Source organism: Tinamus guttatus, unplaced genomic scaffold (assembly GCF_059628265.1).
Source record: "Tinamus guttatus ecotype Peru unplaced genomic scaffold, ASM5962826v1 Tinamus_guttatus_pri_ptg000497l, whole genome shotgun sequence".
Classification (NCBI taxonomy): domain Eukaryota; kingdom Metazoa; phylum Chordata; class Aves; order Tinamiformes; family Tinamidae; genus Tinamus; species Tinamus guttatus.
The window spans coordinates 4855758-4877310 of NW_028289031.1; the positions used below are offsets into that span (position 1 = coordinate 4855758).

The window sequence follows — 21553 nt, forward strand, 5'->3', positions numbered from 1 at the left end:
GCCATAATTAAGGTTGTTTTTTTTGAATTATGAATTGAGAGGAGTTTAGTCCATATCTGAATCCTGCCTAAGAATGCTTAAAAGATCTTCTCTAAGAATATTTCAATATTAATGAGCTATAGACAGAGTTGCTGTGCCACTTTTTTCTCAATATTAGTGTAAAAATTAACAGAGAAAGAGAACATACAGGGAGATCTGGAATATTCTTGTGTAGCTGTTGTGTTCTGTTTAAGTTCTCACGCTGACTTCATCCTCTGGGTGGCCTCAGCGCAAGTCCCACTAGTAATATCAATAGTGTCTGTGATATATTGTTCTCCCACTCTTCACTCTCAAAGGAAAAATCTGAGAAGTTTTATTGATTGAAACATTTACCGAATAGTGATGTTTCTGTCTTTCTGTAAGAAAGATCTCAGATCCCAAAGCAGTTTGTTCTATAGTATTGAGCAAGGCTCTAGCTGCTCCGAACTTCTTCTCATTAACTGGAAAAGCCTGAAATCAGCATGCTTTAATCTTTGGGTTGAGGAACCTTCACAACACTAAATATTTCCGGTGGTGTGCTGGTGCAGGATTTATATACTAGTTGTGGACTGTTTATCATTTGGCAAAGAAGAAAAAAAAATACAACACCTAACACATGTTCCTTGTCCTGCTTCAGTCTTGAGAGATCAGCATCAGATGAGAGCGGATGAGTTTACTTGCAGTTGCTGAATACAAGGACATGCAGGAATCACAGCAATGAGGATCTTGAGATGGAAAGCACTGAGTAATCAAACTAAGTGAGGACTCTTCCTAGAAATCCCAGAATTAGGTTTTCTAAATTAGGTCTCTCTGAATTCCTGAATTAGATCTTTCTCTTTTTTTTTTTTTTTTTTTTTTTTTGTCATGAGCTTATAGCTTCAGGCTGACGCATCCAAGATAACACATCACTATCAAAACAAAAAACTGCTGTTCTTTCCATAATCTGCCATTTTTTAGCATCTACCTCAGGCCATTTTTTTCCTAATTTAGGAAAGTCAGATGTATTCTATATTGCCTCATAAACAAGAAAAACAGGAGCATGTTTTCACGGCAAAACCTGTATTATTGCTATTAATTCAATATGAATGTTTTCTAGTTTTTCTTCACAAAATTTTTCTTCAAATATTTTAAAACTTGTTTCTTGGTTTGAACAGTGAACGGATTTACAACAGGAATTATAAGAAAAAAAAAAGTACAGAACATGCACTGCAGAAAACCTGTTTTAGGAATGGAGCCATATTTGAATGGTGCTTCAACAGGTATCAGCTTACTCTACTATATGGATCATCATGGTGAAAGACCACCACCTTAAAAATCAAAATAAGGGATTTTGTGGGTAAGAAAACCTCTTTTCTTTCTTCTTCCTTTTTTTTTTTTTTAATACATAGTTCAGTACTGTGGTCAACATATTTGCTCTTTCATGAACACTTATTTATTTTAGAGAAACACACTTCAGTTCAGCTATTAAATATTGAATATTCCTTTTCCTACTTCAGGACTCACAGAAGCGTATTTCACAATTAATATTTATATACTTTTTATATTTGAGTCATCTTATTTGTACAGCTCCTTTTTATATAAATCAAATAAACGAGTGACAGGAAGGACCAATTAGAGCTTTTGTGTACCCGTGCAGAATGGCACTTACATATTTGTGCAGTCTCATTTTAATGATTGCAGGTTACGCAGTTTCCCTGAGGAGATTCTGTGAGTGCTTACAACAATTTATTCTAGTGAAAGTCAAGTTCAACACTTCTTTTTCCAATTGTACCATAATACACTGATGTGCAATGTAATGTATTGCACATTTTTCTTCTCTTGCTAAACAGGGTAGATTCCCTAAATCTGGCAAGAAATTCACCATCTCTTCTTATGTCCCTAAAAGTCATTTTTAGACAAAGTGTGTGACACAAGCCTTGACAGCAACACCACAGCTACTATTGTTTTGTGATCTGAACCAAAAGGTGGCAATTAAACCCCTTACTTTATTTAATCTCCAGATTAATACAGTGAAACAAAAGAAGCACTTGTTTTTGAACAAGCATTTAGTTTATGGAACAATAAAATATCCAAACGCACATTCAGCAGACTAGGATACGCACACATATAATACTGCCTCCCTTTTAAACATGCTTGCAAGGCCTAACCTCCACCTTCTCAGAGAAACGTAAAGATTCCAGGTGCAAGTTTCAGCACATGCCCCTGAAAGGATTTAGATTAAGCTTTCTAGCTCACCGCACAGGAAGGAGCAGCGTCGCCTAAGCATGATTTATTCTGTCCTGCCATGTGTCCTGTTTATCACACACTGATTTGCTTGTGCCCACAAGCATGCCGTTCCCATTCAGGCCTTGCCGTGGGATTGTCCCTATTCCAGGGCTCACGCGCAGCTCCTTCACTGGGTGGATTTTCCTTCACAAGGAATAGCGTTTAGATCTATCTTTTTTCAATTACAAATTAAAGGCCCTACAGAGATGGGGAAGCACTCTCGCAAATTTGGGAAAGCTGTGGTGTTCGTCTTAAGTTATAACATTCACAACAGAATTTTATGGAAAAAAAAAAAACAGAACTAAAATCTAGGATGTACCTGAAAACCTCAGCACATTAAAAAAAAAAAAAAAGAGATCATAAAAAAAAAAAGGTCATTAAATTACAACTCATGGAACATTATGCAGATCCAGCAAATGAATTGCATGAAAACACAAAGTCAGAAATTCACTAAGAAGGTACGACAATTAGAAAACAGTAGATCAAAAATCATGGGTGTAGGCAGTAATAAAAAGTTAGAAAAATGCCTGCATCACGAATACCTAGCAGGTGTTTAATAGCAGCAGTAATGGAAATCTATTTTTAAATACTAAATAAACATGCGGATTTCAAACATTCCTGTCGATTTAACAATTACAGAAGATAGTACAAATACAAATAACTCTGATGTGATCAGTAATAACATTAGATCACTTTGGAATCTGCCCTTAGAAAAGTAGATCACAACTAGCAGAACTAGTGAACCCTAGTCACATCTCACAGCTGAACCACTTCATAGTCCCTGTTTCCACTTCATAGTCCCTGTTTCCTTCCCTGTTCCAAAACGTTCATTGGATCTCATGAGCTGCGCCTACGTGAAGGGAAAGGCTGTCCATGCCCGGGCACCCTGATGGGCTGTGTAGGAGGTTACGCAGTGGGTACGTACAGCACTGCAGGGAGCTGCCATCAAGTGTTGCGCAGGCCCGTGAGTGCAATTCTGTGCTTTAGTCTTTAAGAAGAATATTATTATTGAGATCAGCTCCATACAGCTGAACTAATTACTGGTCTACAGTCATTGGAGATAGAGCAAGGGAGAGGGGCAGCCAAATCACTTGGAACCAGGCTAAAACACTTAGAGAGCTTAAGGTTAAAAGGGATCACTGGATCACGCACTGTGACCTCCTTTACACCAGCAGTCACTAAGTCATATCACCAGTCCCTAAAACAAGATTCAAACTGTTAAATTCCAGTTTGAATTAGGTTATCTCAGCTTCCACCCACTGATTCTTCTTATTCTTTCACTATTTTATTTTTCTTCTACTATTTTATATTTTTCTACTATTTTAGAAAGCTTTAGTATGTGACATTTGCTCCCTATGAAGGTATTTGAACACTGCAGTTGGTAAAGAAAACTTAACTAGATCTTTTAGTAGACAAAATTAATCTAGCTTTTTATATTTATCATTGTAAAATATTTCCTCCAGTCTCCTATCATTTTGCAGCTCTTTCCTGCACTTCCTGATCTTTAGCCTCAGAACTACACACACTGTTCTAGCACCCACTCTCATTAATGCAATACACAGAATAATTGATTTCCTATTCAGTAATCTTGTTAATACACCCAGCAATCATATCTGACACACTGTCCTGGGACTTTATCTGTAACAGTTTGTTCCAAATTGTTCTTGGACAATCTTTTCCAAGACATGAGCTCTCATTCTGAAGAGAAGGTTTGTATTCCCTGTCCACATGTGTGTTTTTGCATGTGGCTGTAGAGACCTGTTTGAAAGCATTAATTCGACCAAACAGTCTGGATCATTTTGTACAGTCCTCACTGTAACTAACTGGATCACCATTTAGGACATCCACAGATTTTATTAACAGAGACTTTATTTTGATCTTTGATGAAAAATTCTAACTACATTGAGGCTGCAGAACTCTGGAAGCCCCCCATATTATGAATATTAACCTTTTACAATTTTTCAGCTCTTTCAAAAATGAGGACATACATATAGTTGTATGATGCTGCAGATGCAACATTAACTCTTAGAAGTATATACAGTATTAGCCACAGCACTCCAAGAGATCGTCTTGCATAATGACTATGAATTGTAGATTCATTACATTTGTGCAGTTACTCTTGTCAATTTACCTCACTGAACAAGGCTATCAGGATTGCTTCATTAAACCTGTGGGATAACTGATATTAATGGTATCTGTACTTTTTATTTTCTTTAGCGTATGATCTACATATATTCTCTACTCTGCCTGTGGTGGATGCCACTCCTAGCGTTCAAGAATTGCACGGGACATTTGGCAAGGTGTTTTGAAAACTGGCGGAGCACTAGTGCTTCTTCCATGTTCAGGAACTTCCTTCATATTTAATACTTAACAAAATCCCATCCTAAATAATTCCTTATCCAACTCTTTCAAGATCGTTGGATGAAAGCTAGCTGGACTAGTTTTCACTGGAAGAGCTGGACTCTTCTTTCTGAAAGTATCTACGTTTGATGGGATACAAGATTTCCTGCAGATTTTAAATCACCTCTTCATGTGATGCAACTAAAACCTCTAAGTAGGAGAAGAGTATGGAGAGTGAGACATCCACTCAGGGTTATCGACTGCCTGTATCACTACTACGAGCATCTACGAACTTCCTCCGTTTCAGCGGGATGTTCCCTTCCCCTCTGCCATCTATGTGACATTCCCTTAATTCCTGCTAAGCGGAATTCAATTTCTCAATTTAATTTCCACATCTGACTCTCTCCGCGCTGGCGGCGCCACGTTGCTGCCACACGAGGCGCGCGGCGCGCTCCCCGCGCGGGCACCGCGCACCCACGGAGCCGCCGCGCGCGCTCCCGCCGCGCGCGACCCCGTCCGCGGAGCCCCTCCGGCGCGCGCGCGCTCCCCCCGCCGCGAGGGTCCCCGAGCCGGGGGCGGGGCGGCGCTCCCCGGGGGGAGGGGGCGGGCGGGCGCGCGCTCGCACAGAGCGCGGCGCGGGAGCGCGCGCGCCCCCGCCCTCCTCCCCCCGCCCCGCCGCCGCCGCCGCCGCCTCAACCGACGCGGAAACCGGCCGCCCGGGAGCAGCTGTGGCGGCGCGCAGGGCGCATGCGCGGGCGGCCAGGCGGGCGGGGGCCGCAGCCTAGTGGCGAGCGGGGCGGCCGCGGGTGCCTCGGCCGGTGCTGCTCGGGGAGCCGCGGTCCCGCTGCGCCCTGCCGCGCGCCCGCGCTCGCCGGGGCCTCGCGCGCGCCTGCCCCGCGGCGCCGCCCCTTGCGCCGCCATGAAGCTGAGCAGTCGCGGCCGAGGATGCTGCGTGGCCGGCAGCCGGGAGCGCGGGCCGCCGCCGCGGAGCCCCTTCGTGCACCAGCTGCGCCTCAGCCCCTTGGAGAAAGCCAAGGTAGGGGCGCGCGGGGCCCGGCCGCCTCGCTTCTCCTTCCTGCTTCCCCGCCGCTCGCCGCCTCCCATCCCTCGCGCCCGTCCCCGCGGCGCGGCCGGCCACGTCCTGCAGCGGGCGGGGGCGCCCGGCCGCCGCTGCCCCGTGAGCCGCCGGGGCGGCGGGAGCGCGGAAAGCCCCGTGGGGGCGTGGGCGGAGTGCGGCGCGCGGGGGCCGTCGGCGGCGGTTAACGGGGGCCGTTGGCGGCGGCTAACGGTATCGTTCTGGGGGCCGCCTAAACGGGGCGATGGGGGCTGTCCCTCCACTGCATCTCTGTTTCTTTCCCTCCCCCCTCCTCTTTTGTCTTTTAATGGGGGTTTGGAGGCTCTTTTGCCCAGTGTCGAGCAAAGCTATGCTAGGACTGAAGTAGTCAGTGCACCTGAAACCTGGTCCCCGGGTAAATAATCCCTGTGCTATAATTAATGTGTTGTACGGGTAGCACGGAATCTCAGAGAATCGGTTGTAAAGTGCAGATTTGCAGTTATGTGGCTTTTCCCCATGCCTCTGCCTTGCCCCCCTCACCTGATTAGCATTAACAGTAGATAGTTGGATATTCACACTCTGTGGCCTGTGTCTTAGTCTCTTAGGAAGATGCGAGTCCTTTACTGGATGAAGTGCTACTGTCAAAGACTCTCCTAAAAAGGAATTAGCCCTTTTCTGTGGCTTTCATCACTATAATCCTTGAGTTCTTTACAAATAAGTGTTTCCTTGTTACGGATATAACAGCCTACAGTGGTGGAGAAAACAGCATCCTCATCAGCATGGAAATTACACTCCACTAAGACTGAACATATCAGATCAAGGGACTTTTTGGATCTAGCTTTTTGTAGAGTATTTAATACTTCAATAACATGATGTGTTTTGAGTGGAATTCCTGGTTGCTTCATGGTTTTGTCACACAATGCTTAACATGGCACACATAGCGGTCTCATTTATAAGTTGCCTTGTGTCAAATACCTGGTGGCCAAGGAAACTATAGTGGACTCCAGGGGAAAAGACTTTTTTAAAACCAAGTTTCTCCATATGAAGCAGAGAAATGTTGAATTCAATCTTTACAATAAGAAGTTGCTGTTTGAATGAGGTGAAAGGGCTTGTTACACCATTTCCTTCATTTACTTTATAGCTGGAGCTTCTTCAATAAATCACAGTTTTAATTATTTCTTTTCTATATAACTCTGCTTCATTTCTTAATTCCTTAAGGCATCTTTTCTAGGAAATTAATGATGTAAAAATCTTTCAGGAAGTAGAGAGAAGCAGTGATAGCATGTGGTAATATGCTTTGTGGTTTTGTCTAATTACAACAACAGCAGAATAGGTTTTATTTTGCTCTTGGTTTCAATTTCATTTTCTGGTGGTTATTTGAGAGGATTATTTTTTAATATAGTGGAGGAGGGCAGAGAACCAGTTTCAGTTTCTGGCATTTCCAGTAATTCATATAAGACTTAACATTGCAGTCTGCTAGATAAACAAGGACAGCGTAGATCAGCACAGGCCTTTAGCCACTTTGTCAGCTAAATGACTGGTTTAGTACACATCTGTCTTCTGTGTGGCTTGATCTTTCTATCTGTATGAAACATTAGCTTTGCTGTTAGATTTCAATGACTTGTTATTTTCAATGAAAACTGCAAGATACGTTTAAAGTTCTATAGCTTTTTGCGATGAGCGGACCAAAGGAATGGTTTCATCAAAGAAAGTAGTGTGATTTGGACTTGCTTTTTAAGTGTGAAATCTTTTATTGATGTACGGTGGCACAGAGCTCGTTAAGCCAGCCTTTCTCACAACCTTATGTTTGCAGTGTTATGCGAAGAAGTGCACATGCTGGCATTCAACCTGTGATAGATCTTCTTTACCTTAACCATGCTCTCAACCTCTTCACTAATTGAAAGAAAAGTTGTGCTTTTTATAGAGGTGGTTAAATAAATGCTGCAGAACTGCAGACAAGGGTTAAGTGACAGTTGCTGTGATCCTGCCTTTCTCTAGGGAATCCTGCTCTCCTGGAAAGGCAGACCTCTTGAATAGGGATGCTGCTTCACAGTCAATTACAGCGGTGTGTGTCCTTTTTCGATACAGTCCTGACCTGTTGCTCTGGGTTCAGTATGAACTATTACAGCTGAACTCACTTCATGTTGAGCTGTAGCAGGGTGAGGAAGAGGGGGAAAAAACTGTGGTACAGTTTGCACATATTTTCCCTATAAATGCAACAAGTGTGAATTCTCGAATTCAAAAATCTACAAGAGCAAGTTAGGAACACAAGAGGACTGGTGGTACATGGAGAGTTAAAGAGCAAAAGGAACTGGGAGACAAGATTACTTTGAAGGACTGTTGTCTGTTGTTGATGTTCTGTCAGAGAGCTCTATTTTCTTCGCTACTGCTTCATCCCTCCCTCATCCTTGATGAGGCTAAATTGACTTATTTTATTAATGCAGGTCAAAGTAGACATGCATCATTACACTTCAGCCTGAGGCTGCCGAAATGAAAAAGTAGAGAACAACTGCAAAGAGAAAGCAAGACAGCAAAAAAAAATGATTTGGATGTCAAGGAATTGACACATTCTCTCTTTTGTTAGCTTCACAATAATTGGTAGATAACAGGAAGATAGATGCAATAAAGCTAGGAAGAACAAGTCTCATAGTTTCTGCAGGTGTGCTAGTTAGTTTGGCCTTAATTTGGGCATGAAAGTGAAGGTGATTCCTCAAGTTACCCGTTCAATTTCAGTACTATAACCAAAAAGATCTTATCCTGAAGAAAGGCGGACATGGTTTCATTAGTATCCTAACATGCTCCAGGCACTTACTGCTTAAGTCAAACTCTTGAATCAAGTTACCTCTGCAGGATAGGCAGAAAGCATTACTGAAACTGCCAGGAAGTGTTCATAGCTTTGTTTGTTGCACTGATTGATGGGTGAAATTAGCAGAAAAATGGAACAAAAATAGAAATAAATAGTTGTTAGCTGTTTTAGTCCTTGATCCTTTGAACTGGCTGACTCTTCAAACAGCCACTTGACTCAGTACTAGGTAGAAAGTGGCAACATATGAGGTGACGCAAATAGCAGGTAGGACTATGGCAGGAACAATGTAGGTTGCACTCTGAGGAGATTGGCAATTCAGTGAGATGGTAGAGATGGCATGGTGTTTCCTTGGCACTTAAAAAGACAGTATATTGCTGTTTCTGTCCCTTATACAGCACATGTGCTGATTTACATGTTTGTGAGCTCATTTGGGTCATTAAACCAATAGAAGATTATTGTGTTTTTCTGTATTCTGATTGTCTTATTTTTTCTTCTCTTGGGATTGCTTTTATTCAGTTTAATTAGCTGTAAGCTCAGATAAGTGCTAGGCCTGACTCAAGGGATGGATCAAGGAGAGAGGAATCAGGACCACCCTTTGTTGCAGCAGCCATTTGCTAGATAGGCTTAGTCACACCTGAACCACACAGTCTACTCCTGTAATTTTATCCATAATTGTGTAAATGAGGTAACTTGTCAAGTGGGAAAACAAGTGTTGAGAAAACTGTTGAGGGATGAATCTGTAGCTCCTTCATTGCTGTCTTTGCTATCGGTAAATTAGGGATATAGGGATGATGAAATGGAAGTGAAAGAGCTGAGCCACGTAGGCTTTGATATGTTAAAAAGAAAAGTCGGGACCATTAATATGTTAAATGTGCAGTTCACTCTTCTGTTTTTTGTGTAATATGTTGCTGTTACTCTGTAGTAAGTCATGGAAACAGTTGTGAATAAACTTTAAGTGTGTGTGTGTGTGTTTTGGGGTTTTTTTTGTTTGTTTGTTTTGTTTTGTTTTGTTTGCCATATTGGGAATAATAGTCAAAAGTGAATTTTTCCAGAATGAGAGAGATGTTACTAACTTTGAAGATGGGAGACAGAGTTATAGAAGAAGAAACATGGGTGTTCTTGATTTTTCACACTTGTTTAGATATGCAGGGCTTGTGGTTTTGAAGAACATACAGAGGATTTGAGTTCATATTCTGTACCTTCATTGTAAGTAATTTCATACTTCTCAAACCACAAAGCAGAATTCCTTAAACAAGATGATACCTATTTAGAATCATGGAATCATAGAATTGTTATGGTTGGAAAAAACCTTCAAGATCATAAAGTCTAACTGTAAACCCATTACCACCCTGCCTCCTAAACGATGTCCTTACGTGCTTCATATACATGTGTCTTGAACACTGCCAGGGATGGTGACTCCACCACTTCCCTGAGCAGCCTGTTCCAATGCTTCTCCACTTTTTTCCACTTAGAATTTTTTCCTAATATCTAACCTGAACCACCCCTGGTGCAATGTGAGGCCATTTCCTTTTGTCCTGTGGTAGTTCTTCTGGAGAAGAGATCAGTCTCCACCTCACTACAACCTCCTTTCAGGTAGATATAGAGAGTGATAAGGTCTTCCTCGAGCCCTCCTGTTCTCCAGATTAAATAACCTCAGCTCCCTCAGCTGGTCCTCAAGGTTTGTGCTCCAGCCCTTTCAGCAGCTTCCTTGTTTGTGACTTGCATCAGACTCGAGCTCTTCTAATGGATGGGTAGAAGTCAGTTTCTGTTATGAACTCTGAAGACCATCATCTTCTTCCTTCTTGCTGTCTGTGGGTGTTTGACAGCATACAGTTCAACTCTTGAAAAAGATAAAGCAGCATCCTGTTAACCAGCAAATGTTAGTTGAACTGTTGTCAACCCCCTCTTGAGAAAACTGATGAGCTGCACCTCCCAAAGTACGCCCCCAAATGGATCTGGAGTTCTTTAAATGTACCTCAAAACATGGATGATTACCTATTAACATAAATTCTGCCTGGTATGAATATATGCAAATATGACTGTGTAGGTGGCTGTTCTAAATATGTGGAAGTACGTTCACCATATAAGATGTCTGTATAGAATCAGACCAGGAATCCCCCTTTCCTGCATTCTTCTTTCTGACAAAGGCCAACAGGATGAGGACCTTCTGCCTTTCTGTTACTGACAATGATACTGTATGTAGGCTTTACAGGATAAAAGCTTTCATATCTAGGAAGATATCTGAATGTGGACTCATTTACTTTTTGAATGTTCATGTCTCTGTTGGTTCCTAACCTTCTTCAGGGACCAAACTTCCTACAAAACTTCTTGTGTGAGAATGTATTGCAATACTATCTGCTAATCATAGAACCATTATGGTTAGAAAAGACTTTCAAGATCATTGAGTCCAACCGTAAAAACTAAGAAGAGGTTGGTGCAACAGCAGTAATCGCTTGTGTACTTAAAACTTCTTGCTGGTTGTGTCTATCACTGACCTCTTTGGACACAGAAAATGGAGACGACTTCTACTGATTTGTTTTGCCTTCCAAAGCTGTTTGGATGTGACTACTGCTACCTTGCTGCAGTATGCTCCTAAAGTGATCTTGATACAAGAGATTGCTGTAGTACTTACTGGTCACTTGCCCTTCAGCACTCTCCTGGTAGAAGAAGACTGAGGTGATGAAGGAAGAGGATATGTTACAGAGAACTGTAACACAGAACCTTTTGTGTTGGAAGGGACATTATGGGGAACTCCTCCTGAAGAAAAGTCAGCTAGAGTGCTTAAGGATGTAAACTCCACAGCCTGTCTGGGCAACCTGTGCAGTGTTCAACCATCCTAATAGTAGAGATGTTTTTCTTTTTTTCTCTCTCCCTTTTTTTTTTTGTGTCCTCACCTGAATTTTGTTTCCCTCCCTTCTCTAGACAGTTAGGCCATCTTTTCTTAGCCTAGAAGACAATTGCTCTGTCTTCCCCCATTTGCAGCTGACTGCTCTTTTTTTCAGTTTCATTGAAACTGCTACTTTCTCTGCCTCTGATTTTGTGAAACATTTCTATTGTCTTCTTGGCTTTTTAAACTTCTTGATCTTACTCCTCATTAATTCTTGCAGCCCGATATTATTTACTCTCCTAACTCCATCTCTCTTGCAAGCAAAAGATCTTTTTTTTTTTTTTTTCTTCTGGTTTGTTTGTTTCTCTTTTCAGACAGCTTCCAGATTTCTTATATCCCTTTCCACTATTTACCTGCCTTTCCCTAATTCCCTAGGCTGAAGAAGGTTTTATGAGACAGCTGATGTGACTCAGCTGCTTGCTGCTGCCAGGAGGAATGATTTTGTCTGTAGCTGCAAAGCCACATCACCTACTGTAACTTCAGCATTTATCCTACCATTGCCAGTTTAGAAAGCTAAACAGGCTAATCTCAGGAAATAGCCTCTCCAAAAATGTCATCTTTGTTTTCTCATTTAGCAAACTAAATCAGACTATCCAGTGATTAGTCTTGAGAGTGAGACCACAGGTGTCAGCCTGAAATATCATTGTAAAGTCTGGCACTGTTGTGGACTGCACATGGGAACTCATAGGTTTTGGGTTACTCTGGCTGTGTGTTCCTTACACTTGTGCTAGGTTGGATGTTGAGATCTGTGCAGTTACAGGATGAGTTGGTTTTGCAAACCGATTTTCTGCAAAACTGCTCTGACTTGGAAAGTTAGAGGAAGCAGGAGCTGCTGAATGGAAAACTGAGCTACCTAATGAGTAGATCTGCATCGGGGAGAGGAAGAAAATATGAATAATGCTTTTCATGGCAACTTACAGACACACCAGATTAAATATAACGAGACACCTTATGCCTCATTTCTCATCCTTTCCTAGCCATCATGCTGAATAATACTTTCCAATTTCATTTAGTGCACATGTGAATGTCTAGCATTTTTTTTTTTTGATTTTTCTTTCTTTATGTGGCCCGTCTATCATTTCAGTCTTGCTCAGCTTCTGCCAGTGTCCTCTGTTCGGGTTGAGGAACATGAGTTCGATGCCAGTCAGATTCTTCGCATCGAACTGTTTTAGGTTCATCTTCTCCAAGTGTAGAAGCATCCAGGATTACTTTGACTTTCAAGGAGAACATAGTTGTGCTTTCACAGAAGTTATCTAGGAACTTGTGCCTGGCCTGTCAGCACAGATCTGGAACATGAACTCGTAAGCATGCCTGCATGTATTTGTCTAGATGTGCCTGTGCAGTGTTACCCACAACCTCTGGTTCTGGATACTTAGGGGCTTGTGCCTGTCCAGTCCTGAAAGAGCTTAGCTGGTTGGGCTCTGTATTGCCATGTGAATGCAGCTGAAGACATAAGCATCCCTGGCTGGGAGCTGCTTTCACAGGCTGATTCTGCAGTGCAGTAAGATTTACAACATACTTATCTTAAATATTTACTTGATCTGAGGCTACAGAAAGGGAAAAGAATATTTGTGTGTATTCACTGATGAGCATTGCATCTGAAGTATGGAAAGCTAAGACTGTGTAACTTGTAGACTGTTGCTGCCTCAGCTGTAATTAAAATTTGCGAATACCAAATCATTGTATTTCTGGAAATATGGCATTATTTATTTGGAATATTTATAAAGTTAACATTTCAATTTCAAAGAATTGCTGAGATTTTAGTATGAGATTGTTAGAATAACTCTTTTTTTTTTGGTTTTGCAGATTGCCTTCATGACCTTGACTCTGTTCCCTATCCGACTCTTATTTGCTGCTTTTATGATGTTGCTGGCCTGGCCTTTTGCATTCATTGCTTCAATGGGGTCTGATGAGCAAGAGCTTGAAAAGCCTCTCTCCTGGTGGCGAAAGTGAGTCACTGATGCAATGCAGTAGCAGGAGAACCAATATTTAGTTCAGAAGTTTGAAACAAAGAAGACTGGAAATACTTCATAGTATATTTGTACCACGGACCTCCTCTTCCTCCAATGAAAAATATTTATCACTTGCACATTTTCCTTAAATGGGAAACTAAAAATATTTCAATTGTTTGATTCTACTAGGTGACCATAGAATGGTCATAGGTGACCATGGAGAGAAACAGATCATTATCAGTCTTTACCCTTTATTAAGGTTGTAGGATGAAACTTCATGGTTGTGTCCATCATTTTCAATTACTCCTGTAAATGTCAACTTCATATTATAGAGATTGACCATAAATACATGTTGCTTTATCTTAATACTACTCCAAATTAAATATAATGCATGGATGGAAAAATGGGTGGGCTTCAATCTTGCATAGAGTTTTCAAATAGGAGTGGCTCAATCTCAAAGTTTCATCTACTCCTCAATATTGCCTCACTTTCCAGTGTCTAGTCCTTGCGAGTGTAACAATTTCTGCTGTTTGTTTTTTGCACTCTGTTAGTTGAAATTAAATATTTTTGTTTGCCTGGCTACCGGCAAGGAGAAAACAACAACAACAACAACAAAGCATGCAAGGAAAAGATAGAGAGGAAGAGAAGAGTCAAAAAATATTTCCAGAGCTCCCAGGTGGTCTGTTCTTTCTGCATGCCCCTGTTAGAGAATCTCTGCCATGCACTATTCCACTGGTTTATTTGGGTAAACTTAAAGAACTGGGGCTGTTGCATTCTAGCCATGTCCTAATACTATCTTTCAGGATTAAGTTTGTTGAAACATTTTGGTTTTTTCTAGAAAGCATAATGAAATATTTTATATGAGAAAATCAACAGCTATAGTCTGACTAAAATTTAATTCAGTGGTAAAATAAATGTCAATTTTATTGTGATTAAAAATATTCAGAAACTACATAAAATAAGATCAAATGGCCTCTTTGACTGTGATATTAAACTTTCTTAGAACAGAATGACAATGCCATGTTCTTGTTCTATCTGAGCGGTATGTTCTGTCCCTTTCTACCTGTTTATAGCTTTTATGTAAAGTTTTTTTTCTTTAAAATACTTTTCTGTAACTTTCATCTCCACTTTTTACAGGATAGTGGATGTTTTGCTGAAAGCAATCATGAGACTCATGTGGCTTGCTGGAGGGTTCCACTGGATAAACGTGAAAGGCCGCCGGGCGTTGCCGGCAGAAGCAGCCATATTAACGGTGGCTCCCCATTCATCTTACTTTGATGCCATTCCAGTAACGATGACCTTCGCCTCCATCGTGATGAAAGCCGAAAGCAAAGATATCCCTGTGTGGGGAAGTGAGTAGAAAGACAGCTTATTTTTTTTTCCCTCCAAAAAATAAAGATTATTTAAGTTTACTATTTATGGAGAAGGCCTGAAACACAAAGAACATTTTGCTGTCACATACAGTGCGACTCTTCGAGGTCTTTTGTGATTAATGAGTGTTGGCAGAAAAAGTTTGATGTGTTTGCTTTTTTCTTCTCCCATGGATAAATTTGTACAAAGTCAAAACTAATTGTATAGAATTCTTGGTTAAATTTGCAGTCAAAAGGCAACATCTTAAGATCTGGCAAATAGAAAAGCAAGTTAAGATGAGGCTCTGAAAGTAAAGGAGACCCTTTATAGAAACTCTACCAAAACCATTGCTGTGTGTTGGGATGTTATCTCCCAAATACATTTTAGAAACAACCATCTGCTCTCAATGGAGTCCTGCCTTTACGAAGTGCTGTCTACCCCTCATGTTCCCCAAGTAAGTTCGTTTGAGACAAGCTGTGAGAGATGAGAAGAAGCAAAAGCATATTGTTGTAGTCCCAACTTTAGTTGTAAGAAGTGTAGGTACCCAAGTCAGTAGTATTGGTTTGTCTTTGGAGTTATCAGTACAATTTTTCACTATTTGGAGGGACCCTTGATTTTTAGTTCAGTTGTGCCAAAGATGTAAGTTCATTTTAGATGACAAGAGGGCGTACGGCAAAAACCAGTATGGCAACACTTTAAAGAAACGGACACTGTTGTGTAGGGACTAGCAGAGTTCTAACCATCTTTGTGTTGTGTAGATTTCAAGAATGCTGTTAAAAGGACAAAAGACTTTGATTTTTGGCTGAGGATGCATAAATATGGAAATCTGAAGAGAGGCTTTGAATTTTGTAGCAACTAAGTGGAGTGAAACTGCTGATGTTGACATTCTCCTAAAGTTTCATTGGAAACTGTGACTTAAAAGGCATACTTTAAACCCGAAACTGAAAGATGGCTAGCAAGCCCTGAGTGGTTACATCTAGAAGCTTCATGCAGAGAATCCCTTGATGCAAAGGTGTCCGTCCAAGTAAAGCACAGGCCAGAACTGTAGCTAGATTTCAAATATATTGAATATTTGATTAGTAGAATTTGTGGCTTAAAGTGAATAATTGGATTAAAAAAAGAATCTTTTGAACAAAAAGGATGTTGGCATGTTTAAAAATGAATATATACAAACAAGCTTAGGTTGAAAACAAATCAAAAGTTGAGATAGGATGTCCAGTTTTGAAAGATTTTGCTGCTTAAGAATACTTTGACACTTTTGTACAGATACGTAAGCTGCGCTGGGAATCTGAAGCCTGTCCCTAGAAGCAAGAGCGGATTTATATTGTTTGTGAGTTGACTCACTGACAGCTTAGTGATTGCCAGCTCAGCAAAACAAATTAACGCACGTAGAGCTTTCCTTTGTTTTCCTATTTTCAGCTTGATGATTTGAAGAGCTCAAACTAAAGGAGTTAACCTTGTGCCATGTTTTGTCACTAAAGTGATGTGTCACTAAAATGTAACGAAATGACAAAAATGGACAGAAATCTATAATAGCTCCTTAACTATCCCACGTAATAGAAGATTGTGGGGACTGATATGCAAGTCTTAAGAAAACATCTGTGGTGAAATGGACTTGGTCTAATCTATAATTTTAAAAGATGGTGAGATAATAGTTCACTTTATCAGGGATAAGATTTCACTTGAGGGATTTTGCTCATGTGTGAGCAAAAATAGTTACAGAGAACCAAAAACCCCAGGAAGCTAAATGAGCGTTTGACAGATGGAATTTTACCTGGGGAGGGGAAATGGTGCAGTCAAGTAAATTAGCATTTTTGCTCCGTATTGTTCTGTTTTATATCAGCAAGCCACAAAAACGATACAGCTCATAATAAAGTGTTCAGGGAAAAGCCATTGAAATTCAAATGCATGTCAGAGGTCACAACTGGGATTTGGAGTTCAAAAAGCCTCTAAAACTGTTCTTGTCTGAGCAACAGTAATTACTATAGTCTGTGTTGTTAAAGTGAATGGACTTTAAAAATAAATTTCTATGTTATATACTATAATGATTTGTGTTTGGCTTAACATTTAGAGAGAGTTTGCCTGTAGAGCAAAGTTTTCTGCTTGAAAAAGGAGCTTTCTGTGAAACAGCTGCTACTGGCCATCCTGTGCTTCCTTGATCTAGTATGATAATTCCAATGTTAATCTTTATCTTAATTAAAAGCAGAGTGTAGGTGACTTCATGTTATCGTTTCTCTGGTATTTCTCTTTTTATATGATAACTGCCAAATGTGGTGGTGTGTGTTCTTACTTGTTTATTTTATTTAGTGAAAATATGTCTTCCTCCTGTGATGGGAGGAGAGAGCGAGGGTGCAAGGAGGAGAGCTCTTACTTTGAGTTATAACCTCTTGAGTTAGTCATCAGTGGTGAAGAAGATGCCTTCTTGATGCATACAGTGGTTTAACAAACTGTGGAGAGGCACTGCTAATGGAGTCATAAATGGATCGTTACAAAATCAGTGTCCATGAGTAAAGAATGCCCGAATAGGCTGGGCACATCACCAAGCTACTGAAGTAGGACATATCTTTCTGTGCAGTGGCTTTCCAAAGTTTTAATAAGCTAAATATTTGAAGTTCGGTTCACCCCATTAGTATAACTTGCGGGGCTCAAAGGACAGTGCTACCTATGGATACATTGCACCTTACATTGTCTGAATAAGCAATAACCAGTTCAGTCAGGAGCTCAGATCCTAACTGTTTTGTGTACTGGATCACCACTTGGGGTCAGAACAAGCTCTGCACAAATCCTAGATCCTTGCACTTAGCTGCCTTCTTTTTGTGTGATAAAACTGCCTGGTAAAAGGTATTTTTCACAGCTGAAATGGTCAGTGCTACAGCAGAAGAAAGGCACTTGTCAGTAAATGACTCTTGTTCTTGGTTTTGTTTGTCTGTTAGATTAACTTTTGTGATTAGGAGAGTCAAAAGTTTGTTTGTTTTTTTTCTGTGACTTGAACTTTCTTTGGATATTAGCTCAAGCAGAGGGTATGCACCTATAACCTTGCCTTCTGAAACAAGAGAGGAAGTTGGTACCTGTGAAATAAGTGGGTGGATATACTACTAGCTTACATCTATGAAGGAGGTAATTTGAAGATGACAGAATACAGAACACATAGAAGAAGGGATAATTATAGGGTTTTTGTTTGTTTACAGCATGCTGTTAGTTCAGTTGATGTCTTTATGAATTAGAAGTCGTGAATTTTTGTTCAAGCTCCTCCTTTGAAGGTGCTTTGTAGGTCTGTCTTAAGGATTCAAGTAATAACGTGAGAAGAAACCAAATGACTTCTCTCAGCTCTGAAAAGCTGTGGAACCTAATCCCCCAGAGTCCTACCCCAGTGGTCCTTGAGGGAGGAGGAGAATGTGCTTTAGAAAGCACACAAACAAGAGAGCCACGGTTGGGCCAGGTGTTCAGTGAGAGTCTTAGAGTTAAATATGCCTGGAATTCACCAATGTTGTTCTCAAAATCCTTTCCACCTTACAGGAGGCTTTTCTCAAAGTGTCACAGACTTCTCTATATTTATATACTGTGAACCAGCAGCTGAGCTGAGGTCACCAGCTTGAAAATCACCATCCCACCCTAGGCTGACCCTGAAGCCTGCCTGGAGAACACAGAAGAGCATTGCAGTTCAGAGAAGTGACTTGAAACTTTAGCCAAGCTTATCTGTTTCTTCTTTTCCTAAAAAGTGCAATTTCAAAAATCCAATGTTTCTCTTGGGCTGCAGATACCCCAGTCTCTGCAATAATTGAGACCTTTCAGGAGCTCTGATGAAGAGACTTGGAGTTGCTTTACTGTCAAATGTGTGCTATCATCTTGATTTTTTAGGTATATTTCTCCTATTTAGATTAAAATCCTAGACTTCTAATGATTTCCACCATAAATTCAGTAGTAATTACTCTTTCTTGGTGTTAACCACCACCATCAAGCCCCCTATCCACCTCAATAGGTAACACCATTTGTGATAAGTCATAAATACAGGAAACCTGCAATCCAGCATAGCTCTCTTTGTTAAGTAACTCTTTAGAAGGGCAGCACAAAAGCTAAAGCATACAGCCAAGCCCTGAGACAGTGGTGTTGCAGGCATGAGAGTAAACAGCCCTCAGCAGTATGAAGAGGGTCTTTATTCCTCAAGGAGTTCTTCAGGGAACAGGATCACATTTTTGAAAGACCCACCCAAATACCATCTAAGAATTAACTTCAGTTAAAAAGCCTGTAGTAAGTTAAAACTAAACAGAAAATTGATTGTATTTCTACCACTGCTGACTTCTTGTCCTGTAGACTGTACCTCTCCTACCTTTCTCTTTGGAAATAGAGAGAGCAACTTTCCTATTAACTTTACCTCTGTGTCACAAATACTTAACTTTTTTTTTTTTTTTTTTTTTAAATCAGATGGTCCTACTGGTAAGTAGTCAAACTCAGCACAGTTGTTTTCAATGTGTATCTAGTCTTAGTGGTTGCCTTAGACTTGGTGAGGAAAAATACCCATATTTTTCTGTGCATGTTCATAATTCAAAAAGATATTTCCACTATCTTTACAAATTTCATGAATGCTATTGCTATTCATGTAGCAATAGCATGGCTACAATAACACTATCACCGGTTGTGTGAACAGTATAACTCCAAGTGGAAAAGATCCTAATTTTGGTCCTGTAGCTTTCAGAGGACTTAGATTAAGTCCTTTGCAGACTGTTTTGTTTATTTGTTTCATTGCTTGTCTATTTCCTCCCCACCCCTGCCAGTTTTCATATTAGGTGTTGCTGCATTAAAAAATAGTGTGCGATTGAAAGAGTGAAAGCGTAAGAATTTATCCAAGTAAAGCAACTTCTAAAACAAGGCCTAAGACAGTGCTTTTTTAACCTTTCTTAGCCTTTGTGTCTTTGTAAAATCTAGATACAAAACACACAAAATGTCAACTGCTGCAGAAAGTGGTACATATATTTATTTTTTCCTCTGTAGTAGGAAAACTGAGTGAGGTCTGCAAATGAATATTCCACAGCAGGTTTACCTGTACCGTATGGCCTGAGTCCCTGTTAACTGACCATAGAAGCAATTGTACTGGAGTCTAGGCTGTCAGCTCAGTTTATCAGAGGAACATGCATGGTGGGATTTTGGGGAGAGAGGCTGAGTGAAAGCCTGTTGTTCGGTGTTCTCTTCTCTTGCAGCAGATCTGTCGGCTCTGATGCTGCTTCTACAGGGATGATGTAAAAATGTCACTGCCTACTCAAAAATGCGTGTGGAGGGGCATGTTTTAGAACAGTGGTTAGTCCTTGTTGTGTTCCCTGACTCCTTACAGACCAGCTGCAATGCTGCCAGCCTAGCTTTATTTGCAATATGGTTATAACTGTCAAACACACTTTAAATGGCTCGCTAGAGTACTCTGTTATATCTTGTATTGAATAACTCTGTAAGTTTTGATTTGAAACAAGGTCTCCTCACCCACATTCATATGGAATTAGAAATATAAAATACCATCTTATTTTCAGTTATCACGAAGTAAGTTCATTGACACCAATTGTATATTCAGCTCATCGGGGAAGAACATATTACTTAATGATTCAGCTGATACTTTAAGCAATTCTTTAGAAGTTATGGTTCTGAAATCAGCTGAACTGCCACTCTGTAATGAAGGACGCTCTTACTGCTTATTGCAAGCTCTGTCAAGGGGGCTGTCTTGTGCTCAAGCAACTTTCTGTCAGTTAGCTAGTCTGTCACATCCTGCACACCACCCTGCAAGCCTGCAGGGTTCATTGAATTACTGGCATCATTGTTTAAAATGGAGGTACCTGCCGAAGAAGATGGAGAAGAGCATGTGTCGCCTTCATCTTCAGAACTTCTTGTGATGAGCCGAAACTGAGGATGATGAGGTCAAATAGATTTGAGACTGCCAGAGCAAAAGCTGGAGTAATGACACGGGCAAAATCATTTTTGTGAACTAAGGGATTGTCCATCAGTCCATTCACCAGGCTTTATAAAGTAATTTGTAATGTAAGGTTGCTTCCAATTGGGTGAGAGGAGGTGGGCAAGGACCTCTTTCAATCTCCCTCTAGTACTTGGCTCTGGTCTTAGCTGCCTGGACAGCTTGGTCAGCAGAGAAACTGTTGAGCAGTGAAAATAAGCTGAACATAATTTTCATTAAGCATATTGTATTATTTTGCTTGAATTCTTTGGTTGCTCAGTGTGTCAGCTCTCTGAAGATATTTTAATGCATGCTGCTTTTGAATACTCTCTTGAGTTTGCTCCAATTCTGCCTATTCCTTCCTCGTGTACTACATTACAGTACTGATTCCAGGCTTCCTTACGTTTTGACTTGTCTTCTGACCACAGTAAATGCATACGTATAACTTCCTCTGTATTTTTATTGTCTATCCTCTGATTCCCTTTCTCCCTGTCTTCCCATACAGATAAATCCAGTTGGCCTCCAGTTTGGCCTCCATGGCCAAATCCATGGTGGCCTTCCATGTTCCCCTAGCATGCAGTGTTCTGTAGTTATGGGTCAAGAGCGGGTTTGTAGGGAAAATGCAAGAACATGGTATGGTAACTTCTTTTAGGTACTGCCCCCTATGCTTCAGCAACCTGTCAGGTGAAAGTAGTATGTTGGGGGTATTGGTAGCCAGTTTGGGAACTTGCTGCAGAAGATGGCCCAGGAGTTTCACAGGATCTATACCATGGTTTCAGTGACTGATGGACACTGCATTTGGGTACCACCAGATCCAGCAGTCCTGCTAAGTACAGGACTGTTGCTCTATATACCTTGTCTCTTTTCCTTCTCATTTTAAGCGCTGGCTGATCCATTACTGTTGTAAATGTATCCTTTGTAAGATTGTATGGATCGTGTAGCTAATATGAAT

The 21553-nt window shown here is 40.8% G+C and overlaps 1 protein-coding gene across 1 annotated transcript in view; it reads left to right on the forward strand.

The window, feature by feature from the left end:
- The first annotated feature begins 5539 nt into the window (after positions 1-5539).
- LPCAT1 (lysophosphatidylcholine acyltransferase 1) overlaps positions 5540-21553 on the forward strand; it is a 53632-nt gene continuing 37618 nt past the window's right edge. Inside the window, exons 1-3 of the mRNA XM_088533359.1 lie at positions 5540-5659; positions 13177-13319; positions 14460-14674. Coding sequence (XP_088389485.1) covers positions 5543-5659; positions 13177-13319; positions 14460-14674 — 475 coding nt within the window. The 5' untranslated portion in view covers positions 5540-5542. The remainder of the gene's footprint in view (positions 5660-13176; positions 13320-14459; positions 14675-21553) is intronic.